Source organism: Acyrthosiphon pisum, chromosome A1 (assembly GCF_005508785.2).
Source record: "Acyrthosiphon pisum isolate AL4f chromosome A1, pea_aphid_22Mar2018_4r6ur, whole genome shotgun sequence".
Taxonomy (NCBI): Eukaryota; Metazoa; Arthropoda; class Insecta; order Hemiptera; family Aphididae; genus Acyrthosiphon; species Acyrthosiphon pisum.
Genome location: NC_042494.1, coordinates 78,772,108 through 78,793,967, shown reverse-complemented (window position 1 = coordinate 78,793,967; position 21,860 = coordinate 78,772,108). Strand labels below are relative to the sequence as shown.

The window sequence follows — 21,860 nt, the reverse complement described above, 5'->3', positions numbered from 1 at the left end:
GATTTTGCGTAAAATTCCCGTTTTTCCTTAATTTTTCTTTTGTTTTTCACGGCGCTTTTGAAAACTATTCGAAATTTCAAATTTTGACCTCCCGAATGCACCAACTAGATTCACTTTCCCATCAAACAAGATACTGAAGTTGATAATCGAAGCATTATTTCGACTACTTATCGTGTACACAGACACAAAAATAAAAAAATAAAAATAAAAATATAAAAACACATATCATTGTAAAATCAATACATTCATCGTCCTTTATCATTGAAGAAAATCTAAGCAGTTTTACTGTAACTCAAACCGTGATGACAGACACAAAAATAAAAAATGTGTGTATAATATATTATATTATTACTACAATTATTCCTCCATTAAGTACTGGGTTAGAACAAATCCTCTAAGGTCGTTCAAAAATTAAAACCAGCTTTCTGAATTAAATGAGAAATATTAAGTTATGTTGATATAATGGAAATTAAAGAAAAATTTCAAAAGCTCTTGTTCTGGAAATGGTTATTGGTAAATTTGCTTCTTTCTACAATAATAGAAGAACAATATTGTCGTGTTAATAATTAATTTACATTATTAGGTACTTTAATATTTTAAATGGTAATTGTTATGCATTTGTGCATTTAGTTAGTTGTATATTTAATAAATATATACCTACCTAAGACAAATAATTATACTCAAGTTATGGCAATAAAATAAAAAATGTATGCCTACTAATTTTTTGTCATTAATGAAGAGTTGACTTGTTAAATACCTAAGGTCCTAATAGTCAAGTTTTTTTAGATGACGCATATAGGAAAAACTATGGCCTGAAGCTGCTGCTCCGTTAAAAATATCTGGCGACGCACCTGTTAAAAATATGGCAGGTTCAAACTTCAAATACGTATAGGTAGTTGAATTGAAAATTACTAATGAACTTTTTGAATGTTTTAAAATACAATGAACAATTTATAGGTACCTAGTCAACCCAACTTATTTTAATGTTATATTTACGATCGAGTACATAGGCAGACCAATGGCTAGGTAGTAGGTAGTATTCTTAGGTATTGATAATTAATCACTTGCAGGGAATATCATTTTTTTTTTTAAGATAGTTTATATATTTTATGTAAAACACAGTATAAACATACATGAGTTGAGTTAATTTTTATTAACACCTTTATACTCTTACATTCATTTAAATCACTCATAGTACCTACATACAAAAAAAAATCACAAAATTATTGAGCGATATTATAATAAAACAATAATTATTTACAATTTTTTAGTACTTACACGTGTGCGACACAATTAACTATACTTAAATAATATCTTTTAAAAATAAATTAGTATGGACAGTTTTATATTTTTTTCATTAGTAGTAATAATAAAATAAAATATAAAATATATTAATAATGGCATCGGTTCTTGTTACCGGTGCCTCAGTGTAATACATACCTATAGGTATAGTATTACAATAATTATTAACTCTGTATAATAATGATACAATGATAATATTATGTTAAAAACAATTAGATAGGTACAAAAAAAAATATACGTAGAATTAATTATATTATCGATTATGACCATAGACCTTAAGCAGGCTATGATCTTGATCCATACGATTATGTCATAAATATACAATATTATTATATTATTTATAGGTATACCTAGGTACTAGGCGTATTATAGAGCTAATAACAAAGTATTATATTAGGTATTTACCAGTAGAAACAATAATATTATATATTATTGTACATTATTTTCTTGCATAAATTATAATATTATTGTTATAATATTTTTAGTTATTAATAGTAATATAAGTGTATGGTATATACGTCATAATATTATACTATTATAATAACCATCGGAGGTGTCAATGATAACAATAACAACAAACGACTGACCTCATATTATATTTTAATCATTACAGTGAAACCTCTCCTCAAAGACACGTCCAAATTATTGACTTTTTTGGGAATAAACTGAACCCTCTGAATAGCGGACAACTCCGAAAGGCGAACAGAATGTCAGCGACCGATATGGTGGCCGGTATTTAGAGGTTTCACAGTATTATTATTATATAATCAGTTCCTGCCGTTCCTAACCTCGATCACCACTCCGCCGCCGCCGATGCCGTTGTACCCGTTGATGGTATCGCCGCCACTGCCGCCGTTGTACCGGCTCTTGGTCACGGTCTTTGTCTCGGTCGACTCAATGGTCTCCACCCGGCCGTCCCTGGGCACCTTTTTCTTGGTGAAGTTCTGCACCGTGTTGGTGACACTCGGCCGGTACGGATCGTCCGACTTGGACGTGATCCGCACCGTCTCGGTGTAATCGTCCTTGCTGCCACGGCGTGTCACGCTCCGGTTGGTCACTTCGCCGCCTCCGTGCCTGATAGTCGGCGACGACGAGTGGCCGCTGCTCGAATACGATGGCCTGTCCATCTTGACGGGCGAATACCGCCGGCTGGCGGTGGTAGCGTCCTCCTGGTGGCTGAGCGTCTTGTACAGCTCGGGCGCGTGGTCCAGCAGGCCCTTCATGAAGATCTTTTTCTTTGGATCGTCCCGCCGATACGCAGTGCCAGTGCCCCCGCCGCCGTTGCTCAGCTCTCCCGGGCTGGCCCAGCTACCGGACAGCGATCTGTACCCGTCGTCCGCGCCCACCGACAGGTCCTTGGTGCTCCTGCTCAACATGCTCACGATGTTCGGGCTCTTCAGCGGCGGTGGTGACTCTTCCAGCCGGTGCAACGTGCTCACCGACCGTCGCGTCTGGTGTCCCGGGTCCGGCTGCACGTTGAAGCTCTGGCTCCGGAGCAACGACGGTTTCGAGAACGTCCGCTGCGGTTTCGTCGGCCCGTTGGCGAACGACACGTTGATCATGCTCCCGGAGTTGGCTGCCGACCGGTTCGTAACGCCGCCGTAATCGTTCTCCCGGGACGCGTGCACCTGTCATTTGGTAACGATGCCGATATAGTATTATCATTTATCAGTTATAATTTATATGACATAATATCATGTATGCGACTACTCGGTGGATTATTTTACAGAAATATACACTCATTATTTTAAAAATTATTAACGCGTTTGTACGTTACAGAACAAAATTTTTATCGTTATTGTTTTTGAAGTCTTTCACTTTTTTAAAGACAACAAACGTTTTTAATTCCCTATTCGAGATCAGAATATTTTCGATGCATAAAAATCAAATTTTGGACGAAAATATTACAAAATATATTTAAAGTTTTGATGACTGGCTGCAGCGTGGTGTTGCACGCGTGCACGGGTACCTACTCCGAAAAATGTTGTTGGTACCACTACTCGCTCGTACTTAATAACTAACGTAGTTCACGACCAAAATTATATTTTATACATTGAAAGACTCCGAATAATGTTCTGCTCCTGAATATGCAATTGAAAATGTATGTTGTTATTTAAAAAACGTTATTTTTTTTTTTGAAAATGTTTTGCATTTATTTTAAAAAAAATATTTAGAAAAACGTTAGAAGTTCTTGAAATAATGAATGTTTCACGTTAAATAAATCACCTGACATTAATTTATTATATCGAGAAGATAATATAAATCACTTTAAAGATCAAATTGTCAAAAAGCAGAGTGGATGTCGCGCTCTGCTGTACAGTAGATTAGAAGTGGGTCATTGTATAATGGTTGTATTAGACTTGAATTCAATGATATAATATCATTGCATAAAAAAAAGGATTCTGAGCGAAGACGGTTTGTCAGTCTGGATATTTTATATTTTGTTATTATTTATTTTATCATGTAAGTGGAATTAATATTAAAATATTAAAATTTTTTATTCGTTTCTATGGTGATAAACAAAGCGTTAGAAATTAAAATCCCATTTTTAGCGTTTTTTCGTAATTTTCTGGTGGTTTTTTCCGTGGCATTAAATAACTATTGAGAAAATCGAAAAATGACCTCTTTAAAGTACTATCTTGATCCAATTTGCTAAAAGATAAGGTACTATATGTTGAAATCGAAACACTCTTTCTGCAGGAAGACATTTTGTATACAGGATATAAAAATAAATATAAACACCATTGTAAAAACAATAGCTTCCTCGCTTCGCTCAGAATCTAAAAGTTCAATATCTGGATAATGTCCGACCTTCGTTTATTTAATGAAGGGATAGTTTAACATTTTTTATTCTATGAACGCTTACTAGAAATATGTTATAGTTATAAATTCCAAATTAAACATGCTTAACTACATAGGTACCTACGTGGCTACGTTAAAACAAAAAAGGTTGTTCAGTAAAACAGAAAAGTTCCAAGCTCTCAGTAAGGTATTGAGTTGTACGAATGCGTAAATCACCGAAAATCGTGAACTTTGTAAGGCTGTTACTTATAAACTAATGATTTCCGGCAATTCATTTTTGCAACATCGTTCTTAACTCGTAATAACGTAATGCATTGGTTTCCGAAAAAAATTGAAATTAAATAGATGTAGACAATAATAACTAATAGCATGGGTAGTTTAACTGTATGAATGATTTTAATATAGCTTTATTCACCTGTTTTTTTATTTTGCTTTCCGTTCGGAGTTTTCTCGGCAGCGTTTGTGCTCTGTCCGATACGTTACTGTTGTTATCGTCAGCTAACAGACGTCCTGTCGACTTACTAAACCGACCCAATGTAGTACTGGTCGAGTTCACTGGTATAGTCCTGAAAAATTTATTATTTAGTCTATTTGACTCTACATAATATGTATAAGACTAATTACTAAATATCATCTTAATAATATTACGATGATATTATAACAGTTATATTTATATAATTGATATACTATAACGGTTTGTCATTATTGATACAATAGTTTGGTTTGCGTTTTCCATGATAATTTTCATTTGTAATAGCATATTCGCACGATGTAATGTCACAACTAAAATGTATTGTTGAAAAATAGTAGGTACCAATACAATATGATATTATCGGTGGTAATAAAAAATCATTTGCCTACTTAATAAGCAGGTACTTGCTACTTGCGGTCATTCATATGTACTAATAATACTCTAGTATAGGTACCTACCTATATATACCTACCTACCTATAATTGTTTTTTTTTAAAAAATCTAATTCTATAGTATAAAATATGTTTTGATAATAAATTGCGCTATCTAGTCAAGTTATTGTGACATTATCGTAGGAAATAAGAGGTAGTGGTTTATATCCTGATTTGGATTTTTGACGTGGGCGTTTTCTGCGTGCTGTCCGTGGAAATATATCTCGTGGAAAACAAACGTAAACAAGTCAAAACTAGACGATGTATGTCATCAGGTAGGTTTAGGTTTGAAACAGGACGTAGGTGTGTTACAACGCGCAGTGTTTCAAATTAATTGCATATTTTTTTTCTCGTGAATGATTGGTCCCTACGTAAATGAAGTGCCGTGCCTCGACCTTGAAAGCACCGAAAACAGACTATCAACTAGCCATAGTGCGTAATAGTGTCGCACAATTTGTTTCGAAATTATTTAAATTATTCTAAACGACTAAACCGCGTTTGTTACTGGTAACCACTAACCAGGTAAACTACCACGGTGGTCACTGTACTAGGATTGTCTACATGCTATAACAATTAAAAGACTTTTCCGTTGCCAATTTTGAATGATTATATATTAATATAGGTAATGTCCATATCCAAGGTCGGTTTTAACAATATAGCCTAAGGATATCCGTCTAATGATTAGATTGTCTAATACGCGTAATCCTATATAATCTGCTATAATCATGACTAATATTTTATTATAATTTGTTAATTATTAAAACATTGGTAATATGAGACCTACCTACGACTAACCCAACCTAACGATAGAAAATGTCAAACCAGAAACTCACACTCGGGAAATTCAATTACTCATGTTCGTAAAATAATAATAGGTACTTTCCGAACTTATTAGGTTAGAGATGACACAAATTAATTAAATAAAAATTAAATTACTAATTAGAAACGCTTTTTGGGCTTAAAGTTATAAATTATAATATAATATTAACTATACTTATTATTCGTACAGATATAGCTGATACTACGTGGAGGAATTAAATAGATATTTATTATTAACCAATAAAAATTAGTACCTAACAATTAGTTTAAATATTATTAATTACAAATTAAATCTTCTTGTACCTACGCGAGATTAGGTACATAAAAGGTTGGTAGCGTATTTTACACGATAAAAAGTGGTGCAGACTTAAACCATGAACAGCAATCGTCAATATTTTAATTAAATATTCTCGATTGGTATTAACCATTAGGTCAAGTATAGTAGGTATGATATAAATGCTAACCAAAAAAATATTATGTATTGGTTTGGATTGCGCCGGATTACACATCGAATTTTCTGAGATTGTACATATTATTTTTATCTCGAGACGCAATATTAATAAAATATATATTTAAATCTAAATATTATTAAAATTGAATGAATTATCGTCTGCGCTCAATCATCTATTTTTTTTTTATAGTGTGTTGCTTGCGTAATATAATTCGGTACATCATAAGCTATCGCAAATATCACTATAAGATTGAGTGTGTCAAAGCTTCCGTGAATTTCAGTGAAATCGTCTGCGGCCTACGTAAAATCTATAAGTAAATTCTGTGGCGTGTCTCCCTCACACGGGGAACTTGCAGCCTGCACAGTTCACTTTCATTCGCACACGCAAATAATATAATAATAATAACACAACGACGACAACAGACACGAGACACGCCTCGTGCGAAATCGGCTTGTAGCAATTAATAATATATATTATACTTTATTTTTAAAAATAAAAACAGGTTTCGCCTTTTTAAGATATTAGCACACGGCACTGACGATCGAGTCCGTGTGCGTTTATCAATTTTCGCCAGCCTCCTTGTGGATACAAAAAAAAAAAAAAATAACAGGCTAATAATCATGTTGGCGTTTTAATATTTATAGGAGTGTTCCATTCTATGCTAATAATGTTATACACGGTTGATTGTTATTACGATACGACATATGTATATAGCGTAGGGCCGTCGTTTTTTGTTATATTGTGGTGCTGAATCGTATAAGCAACAATGGAAATGATTGCGAATTATTTTTATTATTGTCTCTGTAGCGAAATTGTAATATCGATCGAAAATATTGTAAATCGATAAGCAACAATATAGTCAACTTGCACGGTGACGAGCATATTATGACTCGTATGCATAAAGATATTATAATGCGTCGCGCACAAATATGTTTAGGTAAACGCGAAGTAATAAGTATATTATTATACTGTTTTTCTCTTTATTTTATTGTGAATTAGTATAAAAAAAATCATTTGAGGCACCTAATGGCTAATACTATTTTTATATAATACAAATAATTAATTGTCGCTAGGTCCATTATACATTATATTATATTAAAAATTATCATTAGGACGCGGTTTTAGTAAAATAATTTATATTCTATAATAATAATTGAAAATGTACATTTTAAATTTGTATATAACTAGTAATAAAACATAATCAACTTGGTGAGTAGGAAGTACCTATATTTCTTCAAAATAATTAATATAGCTAATATACTTATGTCACTTATCAGTGTTAAATATTATAAAATATTTGATTAGGTTTTATATAAATTACAATAAATATGTATACTCTTTGTTTAATTATTTTTCTTACAACAGTTTTACTAAATATATGTTTTAATCATGCGAGATCGATTAATTAGTATTTTACAAACTAAATAACTTAAATGAAAACTCAAAAACCGTATTAACGGAAAAATACGGTCACTTTAATATGCTTAGTACACGTAATTCTCGTAATCTCGTATAAGTTCTTATATTTGGCTAGGCTATATTGTTACAATAGTTTTTAAAAATTCACTCCCCGAATTAAATATTGTCAATAATTAAAGTTAAATTTAGTATTGTGAATTGGAGTTGGATTATCGTAATAATATAGTGATAAAACATGTTCACCAAAATACATCTAAAACTGCGTTAGGGACTGTGAAGTCTGCGCACACGCCGAAATGCAAAAACCGATATTATTATGGTGCAGAAACCCCACTAACCATAGCGACGCAGGTTTTAAGGATATAATAACGAGGCAGGGATTTAAATATTACCTCTGGACGTAATGAGTGTGGTGATGGTGTTGCGGTGAGTCGTAAGTGCCGCCGCCGCCGTTCTTCTTATGCGGTCTGCGCTTGCCGCCGTCGTATTCCCTCTCGCGGCCGTAAATGCTGCCGCCGAATGGGTCCTCGCCCAAGTAGTATCTGTGCACGCCGTTGCCGGTCCTGCCACCGCCGTTCATCACCGGCGATTGTCCTCTGGCGTCCTGACCGCGGTGATGGTCGCTGTACCGGTGACCGTCGTCGTCGTCGCGATGGTGTCCGTCGTCGTCGCCTTCGTCTTCGTCGTAGTCGTCGTAGCCGTCGCGCGCCCTGCTACGGTTGTTGTCGGCCGTCCGTCCAGCTCGGTGTCTGTCCAAGGTCTGCGTGCTGCCAAACAACCGCTGATGACGGTCGGCGGCTGGCCTGACGCCGCCGTCGTAACTCCTGTAGGTGTTCTCGCCGTCGCCGCCGCCGTAACCGTAGTCGCCGTCGTCGCCGCTGTCGGCGTGCCGTCGCTCGGCCGATTCCGGTTTCTTCCGGGTTTTCTTCCGATCGGAGTCCGACTTGTTGCCGTGCCCACCCGTGAACTTTCCCACCAGCCGCCGGAACGACTCGCCAAACGATTTCTTTCGCTCCTGTTTGCCGTTACCGCCGTGGTCGGGCGCCGGCCGCGCGTCCGCAGCAAACCTCGTCTTCTGGTACACCTTTTTCGAACGCCCGCCCGCCGTCGACGACCCATTGCTGGCCCGCCGTTCGGGTTCCGGCGAATAGTCTGGTTTCGGTTCTGGCGCCACTGCGGCCGTCGGTTTGTTATTGCGGTGGCCGTCCGCCGATCGCCGCCGGCGGTGGTCCCACGACCGGTATGGGTCCGACGGCGCCGGCGAATCGGTTGCGTCGTGACGTCTGTCGGCAACCACAGTCTGCAGGAATACGAAAAATATAATATTACGATCATCGTTTTAATAATAATGAAAAAAAAATTAACTCGCTGTTCAACGCAATAATCGTTAAAGTCGTTATTATCATTATTATCATTACAACATTTTTATTGTCATAATTATATGTATTAAGAACAAGAAGATTTTTTTCTTGTCCGCAAAGTTTGAGTTCAACCACGACTGCCTCTCCCTACCCCCCTCCCTGCAGACAAACATCGCATTCATCATCATCGTCGTGTCACATCATAACAGTGCTGTTACAGGTGTACAATTAAATAACCGTAATCGTAGTTAGAGGTACTGTTTTGATGAATATTACGTAAGTTCATATGAGACATTTTTATATTTTTTAAGCAGAACGTTTAAAATTTAAGTGGACTGGTACAAAACGGTTTGTTTACGTTAACGTATTTAAAGCATAATACATTATAATCTCCAAAAAAATTCGATACGAGTGTTGTATTAAATAATATCATTCATCTTACTGAATTTAATACCTATAAATGAGAAAGGTACCTACTGCACGTTTAAAAAATGTACCTACTGTAATTGATTAATAGTGACAATATAATATTATAATATCTAATTTACAGTGAAAATGTTAATTGGGAGGTATAATGTACAATGTATATTCAACGATTTGTATATATAATTAGCTAAATCTCAAATACATCATAAGAAAACCAATATCCTATGTTAACGTGGACTTTATTAATTGTTCAATTTATTATATATTATACCTATACTTTTGTTTCCTGCTATATTACTATAATAATTATTTTAATGATATATACCTACTTTAATGAAATATTTTAATTTTAATCTCGATCTCGATCTCGATTTTATAAGAATGGTATTACGACACATTTTTTAAACCTGTTTATTTATTACTTTAAATTATTATATAGCTATTATACGTTATACATATATAGTACATAATATTTAACTATATCTACCTATACATATAATATATAACTTATAATTTTTAAAAATTATCTCATTTCATTGTCTGTTACACACGTAGATGAAATATTTTAACTAAATATTATTATATTCAATGAAACAATTACATTGATAATCAAAGTAGACAATGTGACAAATAATTGGATTTATTTAATTACAGTGCCATGAATACTTTTAAATTTATGGATTAATTATCACCATAATGTAAAATATTTATAAGAATTATAATAAACTAAGATATGATTTATCAATTAATGTATCAAAATATAGGTATTGTAAATTATCCAAATACATATCGAGTATGATAATGATAGATAGTAGTATAAACAATTTAATACTTATAAAACATCATAATTTATAATAAAATGTCTATAAAATTAGTTTTATGCCTTAATGTTGAAAAATTCACTTTTACGAAAATATCTTAGAAGTTACGATAATAATGAATATTTAAGGGTAGATACATTTTTTTTTAAATTTTTCATATCACTTTTTCATTAGCTACAGCCTTCAATAAGTACCTAGATAGTTACAAAAAACACATAATATTAGGTATATGTCACATTATAAGAATAATTTCCCACTTATAAAAAGCTGAATTTACTGTTTTTTTTTTATTTTTTAAAAAAGTATGTTAATTTAAAATGTTACCTACAGAACTTAACAGTTTTTTTTGCACATAAAATGTATCTATAACAGCTAATGATAATTGACAATACTTTTTACTGTAAAATTCGTATAAATAATATTACATATTATAATAATTAATGTTATGTTTTACCGTTATAAATATAGTTAATATTTTTATACTTTAATATGATTTACATTTTAATTTATAAATTATAATACAAATTTGAAATTATTATTTATTAACATAAAGTTTATTGATATTATAGTGGTCCATCTCTATATAAATGATAGGCAAGTATAAATTTAGCTTTAGCATATCAGTTTATTATCTATAGGTACTACTGGTACTAGGTATTTGATATTTTAGGGTGTGGTTCATGTTTCAGTTTTTTTTTTACTTTAGATGTTTATCTAAAACATTTTCACGCTCAAAATTGGCTTCCATATCGAATTTCAATCGAAGAATGCACTCTTGAAATATTTGTACCTTAAATGAAGGGTTGACCATGATAAAGTGGCTAACAATAAATTTAATTAAGTACTTGTATTCTTCCAATACTTAGGTAGCTATATAAATATCAACTGAAGTTTTAGACTTCGTCTAAATGTTATTTTATGTTTTCATATTATGTACATAGTAGTATAGTACATTGTTATTCATTGATAGTTAATATGCTTATAAATTTATTTATTTAATGTTTAATCAATGAATGACAATGGTAAATAAATACTAAAATATTAATGAGTTAGTGTTTGTATGTATTGCCTACTTACATATCTAGCTAAGGCGCATGTCAATTTTTTCTACATATTATAACATATTTTATATAGATATTAGTTTACTATACGTATTTGTCGTATTTATATAAAAATAAAATATTATATCACTAAGTTTAAGTATAATAGGTATTAAAAAGGATTAATGAAAAAATTCTAAATGGTTAATAGATATCTCACCTGAACATATCCGTTGTGATGCGATTGATTAAACCCATTTATCGCATTACGTCCAGACAATTTATCTTTTGTCATTTCGTATCCCTGGACCCTTTGTTGAACTGAATTGAACAATGGAGATGACTCTAATTCATTGATAGTATTTTTAATAATTTCGGTTTTTTGTTCTCTTTTTCTTCTAATCGGGGGTTTGATAGGTGCCGAATCATTATTTTTCCATTCGGACACTCCTTTGAAGTATCCATTGGCTGGCGTCTCTGTTGATTTCATAGTCACGTTAATAAAACTATTGGACGTAGTCTTTTGATGACCTCGATCATCTTCTTCTTCTTCTTCTTCTTCTGATAAGTTTCCAGTAGACGACCTGGTCGATTCGCTACCAAAATGATGTTCTAGCCATTTAGCTGTTTCCACCTATAGAAAACATATTATCAAACAATTATAATAATAATTATTGAAAGTAAATATATTATCATTGTCTGCTACTAACTTTTCTAGTACGTTCTTCTTCATCGAAGTCCGCAAGAGTTTTACCGGCAACCGGATGCTGTTGTCTATCACGCATCTTGCGTATTCTTTCCGACAAGCTTTCCCAGCCTACCAACTCGCCTGCATTTGTCATCATCTGCAGTTGATTGATGTCACCAAGTCGATCTCCTTCTTCGTTGGTCGCTTCGTAACGCATTTGCTCTCCAATTTTCTCACCATCCGCTAAATACTCGACCAACTCCTGATCCTTGGTCTTGGCGTATCGATGTGAACTTTCACGCAACGACTCTTGTAGTGCTGAAGGTGGCAATGGAACACTGTCTGGTTCATCAACACCGTTTACCTATGAAAGACCAATTTATTTGTATTATACCAATCAAAGATACAACATTATTTGAAAACGAAACATTTATAAATTAAAAAATTCGACAAATGAAACTTTAATATACAGGTTATTGTACAGGTATTATTGGAAGAAGTCCAAAATATAGAACTATTTTCTAAAACACGTGCCAATAGTGAATATAGAAAGAGGATCCAATGTAATTGTTTATAATATTAATTTGGGAAAGTAAAATACATATCGTACTGTGTACAAATTATATTATGTTGATTGTAAAAGAATAAAATATTTATCACAATATATTTAAGTATAGTAAATAATAAAACTAATAATTATTCCTACAAACTACAAAGTAGTACATTTCGGAATATTGTCAAATTTTTAAATTTATTATACTTTTGAATGGATACAATAATTAAATAGGTAGTTGAAACTAGAAAATTGAATTACGTTACCTCTTCATGCTCGGTGGTTTTTGATGTTTCTGTAACTATTTTACCGTCTTTTTGAACTTCTCTTGTGTGTCTAGTATCTTCTGTGTCTGTCACTTTTTTATTTTTGGTACTCTGATGCACTACCCGGGGTCCAGTGCTGTTTACATGAACCAACTTGTGATTGGCTTCTTCAAGAGCTTCACGGATGTCTCGTTTGCTCTGTATTGCTTCTTGGTAGGCCTATAATAACAAACAAAAAAAAGTTTATGTAAGTATTTTTGATATCATAAATAATTTTTTCCAAATGTTTAAAAGGGCAGCTATGATTAAGTTTAAACACGTTATTTTTCATGTATAATAATTTATACATGAAAAATATTAACCTCTGTATTATTTTCAATAACATGTTTATAATATACAGTATCACAGATTATGTGAATACTGAATATGCAAAAACACCGAAAAATATTCAATTTTTTTGCCCAGTTCAGTCTTTGGAATTAATATATTAATTCTATAGATGTCAATCAACTAATTAAAATAACCTTCCAAGTATAATTTGCGTCTCCATAGTATAATTATATATAAATACACGTAATAATATATTAATTTAAATTATAGCATCATGTCAAAAATATAATTGACGATCCTTAAACTAGGTTAGGTACTCAGCTCAACTGTATATAGTCTAATTATGTAAACATGCGTGGTACATTCTAAAATATATATTATATTATATATATATAGTTGGTAAGGTAATAGGTATACACTATACACATGTTCTTATATCGTATGTGTGTAGAAGACATGTACAACTATTCTCTTGTTAACTGTTCGTTTATGACTCTGGAATATTTACGACTATGAAGGTCACTGCCACGACGTACGAAGGACGCGTTTAAATGAACAATAAAGTACATAATATAGAATTCCGATAAACCCCATTACAATAATAATAATAAATAATAATACTATTGAGGTTGGATTGCGCTTTGGATAGGCATGTGTGGTGGACGTAGGAAGCACTTCTATTCGTATTAATCAATGCCAGACATATTTCTTAGTTACAGTGCACAATGGACTGCGTGGCCAAAATTAATGATGTTAATAAAATCCATTGGCTCGGGGGTAGATTGACGGTATTGTAGGTATAAAAGCCACGTAATCCAACACACAATATAATATTATTATGTATTAATAAAGTATGTTATGTTTAAAATATTATTACGATTCGGTATGTGATCGGTATGTGATGATGGCTATACATCATCATATTAATATAATCATAATAAACATAAGTGTATATTTAATACGATTATAATTTTTCCGTCTTGTTGTTATTCAATTATTAGCCTGAATCGATTCACGAGGTGTTTGTGTCAAAGAGCGCGTGCGACTTATAAAATATTATAATCTACCATCTTCATAATATAGGCAACATATAGCTGGTTTATATAGGTTACTATAGCTGTCGATTGATATATATATTATATAATAAATATTATAATATTCTAGGTTCGTTGATCTATACGTAAGCAACATCGAATATGCCTGTGCAACTGGAATATTATCGTTGAAACCCCGACACTTTCACTATGCAGGCGGATTCCTTCGAATCAATCATGGCCACGTGATTGACCTTTACCGTTTTACACGGTTTGGTAAAATGGTAAAATAGTTTACTGCTACAGCGTCGTTTACGACCAAAACGTGATCACAAAGTCCAATACACAATAAAATAATAATAATATTATATCATACAAATACGTTTATCGGCTGCTTAATATATATTGCCTCGACTCAATATGATTTTATATGAACAACGAATGTATTATTATGACAGTAAAATATTTGTCCGTGTCGAATTCCACGTAGACTGAAATGTATCGCGTACCAACTTGTATACATGAAAAACGGTGCAAAATGTTATCTTTAACGGCGTATTTTCCATTGTCACGACAGCCATAGGCGTCAATGCGTCACATAATATAATATTTAGAGGTGGAGACACACACACAATGCCAAAATGACAGACGACTGGAACACATCACCGTTAAGGTGTCATCCTATTAGGACACGCGCTATTATAAAGCACCTAATATATGCTTTTAAAAGACACTTAACATAGAAATTTAGTTATTATGATAGTTTCGTTTTATTTAAATATTATACTACAGCCAATAACTGTGTTGATTTACCATTAATAAATAATAATACGTATTTTTCCCGTCGAGCTTAATACACGTGAAGGATTTACACGCTTTTATATTTTACCATCTATGATATATCATTATGAGCTATAATATATTCTCCTCTTCTAGTGTGTTTATTGTTTCTTTTTATGAAAAGATATATCGGGATTCAAATTGATAACCTATACGTACGATCAAATCTATACAATAAACAATATTATACGTGAATTGATAATTTAGAAAATATATTTGCTTATATTTTTTTTTATTTTATTTAAGTATATATTATTATGTATAAATATTTTTTTTCATGTTATGATGGATACAATGATATCGTATAGGTAGTGAAATGTTGTGTATATACTATATAGATATTGCAAATGTTATGTGTGTCCAAAACTACATATGATAATATAGTCACTTTCAACTTAATTATGTATGTATATATTGTACTACAGTATATATGATATTTATAGGTATCTAATATCAAGAAACCAGTGAAAACTGTTTGGCAAAGGGACCTCTAACAAATAACAATGGTTTATGTATATACGACCAAACGTTAATCGTTTTCGGAATACGTGCTGTGGTCAGCTCTCTGCACCTACTTTCAGTCAGTATGTAGTTGTAATAACTCTGTACGTTTTTGTATATAGGATGTAACATCTTTTACGAAAACTTATATCAATGTAATTATTATTATATCAGTTGAAAATTATTGATTTTCGCCAAGACGTGTTTCTATACTTTCAAAACCTTATGGCTGCAGTGTTTGCAGGGAAAGAAACAATGCAAATAACTAAACGTTACTCATATAATATATTATAGGTACAATATTTTATATTATCGAAAAACAGGCAACCTTGGTAACGTTTTTCATCTCGCGTGTATATTCGTGTCCTCGGGGTCCGAATTCCTTCTTAAGTCCGGTCACGGAATATGGATATTCTGTTCGTGGTTTTATCTTTGGTCATATTAACCGATATCAAAGGATATTTATCATTATACAGTATATACGGTATAGACATAGAAAAAAAGATTATATTATATTTAATTTTATTCGTGTAGGTATGCCGTTGTATATATTCGTGAGGTGTTTACAAAATTCTCTTCGGTACTTTCATAAAAACTTTGTATACCGGCACCCGTAACCTACCGAAACATCTGAAATTACCGTGTGATGGTATATTATATATTATCTTGGCACTATACAAAATAGCTATAGCTATATAGAATATAGATATCGAATATTCAAATATAGGTATATTATGATTTTTTGAACTGCATATTTGGTACCTAGCTATTTATTTATAGTAGAGTATACTATATTAGTATATAAACATTATAAACCGACATTGGGCCTTATATAATATAAAAAGTGATTATATTGGTTGTGGTTCCGTTTCGGTTACCACCGGCAGAAGAGCTATAAAAAATTAAATTCGTAAGAACTAAATCATTAATTGTCTATATATAATATATTGTATATATATACAATATGTATTTCAGAGATGGGTTTACATAGTAATTAGTCACATGTAATTTTTTTTTTTTATATTGTGTTATCGCATTATTTTAAACATTATTGAATTAGAAATTTAAGCGATTTAAATATAAGTTATGTAATTATATTAAAATAATAAATATATTAATTCATTTTTGGTAATTTGAAATTAAATACAATTTACTATTTAGTACTGAAATAAAATCTGTTTTACTGTCTACCTATATATTTTAACGTCTCTATCACAATATTATATTTTTTTCATGATATATGAATATAATTCTATAGATAGGTACTTCAGCGCAGCTATATGGACTATATATATAATAAAAATATATTATAGTGCAGGATAATAATAATAATAATAAAACGAATGTACAACAACAGTGTGAAAAACGAATCTATATCGACACGGAGTCAACACAATGTTATATACACCGGTCAGAATCCATTATTTATAAATCCCAGACAACTAGAAGTCGTTGGACCCGTCGGTGCTGCAAAGACTTGAACGCACGCCTACGCAGTGGCGATATTGTATACGTGTGAAATAATGGCTATACACGGTCCAAGATAGGGTTATTGCTGAATTTTTACATGAAATACTGACTCAGACCGTACACACGCATATACAATTTATACAGTAATAAACAGTATATTAAATAGTACAACATGAGTACCTATTATTTTTCTATTTCTATTACATATTTTAAAAAACCAAAGAAGGTTCTTGACGTTTTATTGTTGTCCTTGTTTTTGTTGTTTACAGTGTGTCATCCGAAGGATTTTTGCTATATATAAGTACCTTTACATAATTTGGAGGGGTTATTAAATAATTATATTTATGCGTGTTTGTTTGAACGATCAATCATCAGCCTAAGTACCTACCTGCCTACAAGTGAGAACAACAGTATAATATGTATGATATACCTAGATAATATTTTATTATAGATTTATACATAATATAATATCCATTATAGTACCTAAACAATTTGTATTGTGTAAGCATTATGAACAATATTTAAAAAGTATGTTAATTGAATAATCGATAATTAAAAACATTTCTTTTTTTACTCGAAAACGTTGAGTTCACAATGCATTTATTTACTACCGTTGGCATAATATAGTAGGTATTAACAATTAACATGACTCTTTAACTCCTGTATTATTATTCAACCGAATCCATTAGCCAAATATAAATTTGTACAATACATGAACCGCGGGCGATCGGCTTTTATAATATTGTCGTCAAAATGTCGAAATCTTGTCCTCCCTCCAAAAAAAAAATGGACTTCACGTCGGTAGCGCTACATCTATATGAACACAATATAGTATATTGTATTTATATCTACAGTTAACGGGCGATGAAACTTTAGGTCGCTGATTTTATATATAAGACTGTTAAATTAGGTATTTTCGTTTTCGCGTATCATCGGTGGAATAAAATTAAACGTATGATAATTGTTACTGTGATATTTATGAAATCGACAACAAGTTCGGAAACGCCACACTTACCGTTATCTGTTGTTATATGTACCACAATAATATAATGTACACATCGCGGTGTATGCGGCCCACGCGCCGATTGTCTTTCGTGGACGATGATGGTGGCGCAGACGGTCTTGACGTATAGTATTATATATTATATTATGTCTGTCTGCAGAATCCGGCACGTCTCTCCAGTGCCAGGACCGAACCGCGGTATATTATATGGAAATATACTTAGGTATATAACGTGCGTCGTACTGCACTCGACGGTAGGTTATATATTATATGTGATTAAATATAATAACGCAATATTTGACAAAAACACACGACCGTATCACTGTACCGATGGACACCCATCCGGTTCACCGGAATTACACGGACTGGACTAGACGCGTTATAATGTATATAACACAACATATACGCTGTCTGGCGCGCGCGCGCGCTCGCCCGTGTGGTAGTAGTATACACCGGTTATTATTATACGACCCGATCGATCGGCCGCCGACTCTCGGTTTTTTTACTCCTTCGTCGTGCGTATACATACACGTATATAATAATATAAAATAAGTGTATTATTATTATTATATTCCTTCCCTCCACCCATCGTCGATGCTACAGCTGCAGTGGTGTGCTCGCCGCCGTCGCTGTCACCGCCGCCGCCGAGTCCGTCGGGTTTTCTAATATTTCAGTTTTCTCTGCGGCCGTTCACTCCCTCCGCCGGGTCGCCAAGAATTCCGTACAGACCGGCGGACAATGAGACGGAGACGTGATTACACGCGCCAATGTTATCATTATATTATATTATATTATGTATAGGTTATATAGATTCCGCCGACGGAGTGTGCAATGTATATGTATTATGTACCTATATAGATAATGCATATTGCATAATATACGAATTTAGTATATAAGTATACACATTGTGATCGACTTTTTTTTTCTTTTGACTAATTATTATTATAGGTATATTATATATTTTAAATTTTTTTTAAAACCGACATCGATATGATTATAATATATATCACGTATACGCGTACAATGGGAAAATCGCCCAATCGTTTAGAAATCGAACGCGTTGCACGCAGGTCGATTCGCCCGAAAGACGATGTTGTATATTATGATATTATAATACATCTATATATAATATTGGTACCTAATTATCTTATGGAGACATAATATTATCATATTAATATTACTTTATTACTCGATAAGTATCTATAATAATAATTATACTCAATTATTTTTTTGCACAATAATTCGTAAGCGTTTTTAAAAAACATTTTTTGTATCGAGTCAATTAATATTTTCTATTAATTTTCATTTAAAAAGCAGTAAAAATAATTTATTCAACAGAATAATTTTATGAAAACAGTTCTTTATAGTTTCAAATATATTGCAAAATGATTAACATATATAATATATCATATGCATACAAAATATTACTTTGATGTTCAAGTAGGTACAGATTATTTGTTTAAGACTTAAGTTAACTTGAAAGTTAAAAGTCAAATTTCTCTGAGTTTAATATTATTATATGTAAACAACGTAAGTAGATACGAATGACTAAGTTCTTAAAGTGTTAATGTGTTATAGATGCATACGAAATTGTGAGTATGTTAAAATGTTATAGTATATTGATTGATGAATAATTATTATAATAATAAATTGGATTATATTTATCATTGCTTAAAAGTGTATTCATACTTGTCATTATGTTTAATTAACTCATTTCATGGCTTCCAAGAAAATATCAAAACTGAAAAATAACAATGTATTGACGGCTTCTGTTTTAATGTATTTCTTTTCAATCCTAAACATATCTTAATCATGTTTAGTGCTAATGATTTTTTACATTATTTTGAAAATAATTACCTAATTTGCGTACATGTGTCTATAATATTGCTTGATGCCTTAATCATTATTGGTAGAAGTCATATATGGGAGTATAATACAATGTACCTATGCGTGTAATATAAGTTTTCCGTCGAAAGATGATGGTTTATAGAATTTAAACTCTTGACACTTAAATTAAAAATGATACCCATAAACAAATTACTTATAATTTATAAAGTTATGTAAACAATTTATTGATAAAGACTGAATTATTGTGTAATATAATGATACCACAATGATCTGATAGGTAACGGTTAAGTGATCCTAGCATATGAGTTTTAAATAGTTGTGAAATAGAATCGTTTAGCTTAAAATAGTTTAATATGTAAATACTAAACAATATATTTCCATAATAATTAATATCACTATAAAAATTAAATAATATATTAGTTAGATAATGAAATTTAAAATACGAATTTGATCTATAGTTACCATATATTTACAAGACCCATCAGATATTAATAGCAGATAATAATCAGATCTAAAAAAACAAAATTGCACTGTCTATAAATTTCCCGAAAACATACGTTGCAATATTATACGAATACAATTATTTAACGAACTACACTATAATATTTATTTTATTTTTTTGATTAGCATTAAATCATTTATACCTACTTAAGTAAATATATGTTTATTATTGTCAAGGCTACGCATGCACAATGTACGAAACCGAACTTTCAGTGAAATTGTACACATGCGTTCGTGCGAGTGATACAACACGAGGGCAAAACCGTACCACAGCTATACATAGGTCCCGCAGTCGTATAATATTATTTCCCCGTTTTGAGTGCTGTCCGACGAGTAATAAACCACAGACCAAGTGCAGTGGCTCACCTTGGGAAGCGCAGAATATAAAAATGGTAAGAAAAATACATTATATAGGTATATACTGCCTGCAATGGGTGTGGTGTCTCCGGGTGACGGGAATTATATATCTACCACCGCTGTTATTTAGAAGTTTAGCTAAATACATATTTTGAGCGCGCATAGTTGTTTTAACAACAATAAAAAAAAATTATAAACAGGTTTTCCGTACTTTAATAATATTATGTACGTAACTGTTCAAATATAAAATCCCGTGAATCGGTTAATTTGCTGTGTAAACATGAAATTCCAATTTCGCGTCGACTGTTTCAGGTCGTGAACGCCGCTGGTAGAAAGCAAATGGGTATAAGTACAAAAAAAAACCCGGTTTTCACGACACCAATATATGAGATACAGACTGCATTAAAAAAAATACAGAACGCACGAGTCAAAAGACAAACGGTTTATATATCAGCAAAAGTCATAAATTGACTCGACTCTTGCGCGTAGTGAAATTCCTGCGGTAGGTGCAATTAAAGTATATATAATATAGGAGCAATGAGCAAATTATTAGGTTAGTCAATTTATGGCTGCGTATAATATGCATGCGTAGTTCCTACTAGTTACTAACATTATGTTTCTTATATAGGAGATAAATATAAGTCGAATGCACGTTAAGAGAATAATATTATGAAATAATAATTACGTGTATTTTGCCTGAACGTAGATAGGTATTAAAACGATTTTATCCCACTATATACAAATTATGTTATATTACAATATAGACATTCGATATCAATCAATTTGAAACATATTAACATGTAGGTAGTATAATTGCACGGTTCAACCGTTAATAACCATAATATTATTAAAAATTAAAAATAATTTAAAATGCGTATTGTCTCGAATTGACATATTAAATCCGATTAAAGAATCCGAATACCTACCCACCTGCAGAGAGCAAGAGAGAGAGAGAGAGAGAGAGAGGCATTGTACAACTCGAATTAGATATTAATTCAGAACAAATGGTCCAAATCAAAAGAGTGTGGGACGGCTAGTAATTTGTATTATATTATAATATTAATATACTTGTATTATAATATAGTAGTATATTGTATATACATATAGTTTCTTAATGAGTTTGA

The 21,860-nt window shown here is 32.2% G+C and overlaps 1 protein-coding gene across 2 annotated transcripts in view; it reads right to left on the bottom strand.

The window, feature by feature from the left end:
• Positions 1-1,091: 1,091 nt before the first annotated feature.
• LOC100163234 overlaps positions 1,092-21,860 on the bottom strand; it is a 61,127-nt gene continuing 40,358 nt past the window's right edge. For both annotated transcript variants that reach the window (XM_001945004.5, XM_008183710.3), the window contains exons 6-11: positions 12,853-13,071; positions 12,056-12,397; positions 11,566-11,979; positions 8,090-8,997; positions 4,520-4,670; positions 1,092-2,930 (exon numbers count right to left, since the gene is read on the bottom strand). In XM_001945004.5, coding sequence (XP_001945039.2) covers positions 2,070-2,930; positions 4,520-4,670; positions 8,090-8,997; positions 11,566-11,979; positions 12,056-12,397; positions 12,853-13,071 — 2,895 coding nt within the window. In that variant the 3' untranslated portion in view covers positions 1,092-2,069. The remainder of the gene's footprint in view (positions 2,931-4,519; positions 4,671-8,089; positions 8,998-11,565; positions 11,980-12,055; positions 12,398-12,852; positions 13,072-21,860) is intronic.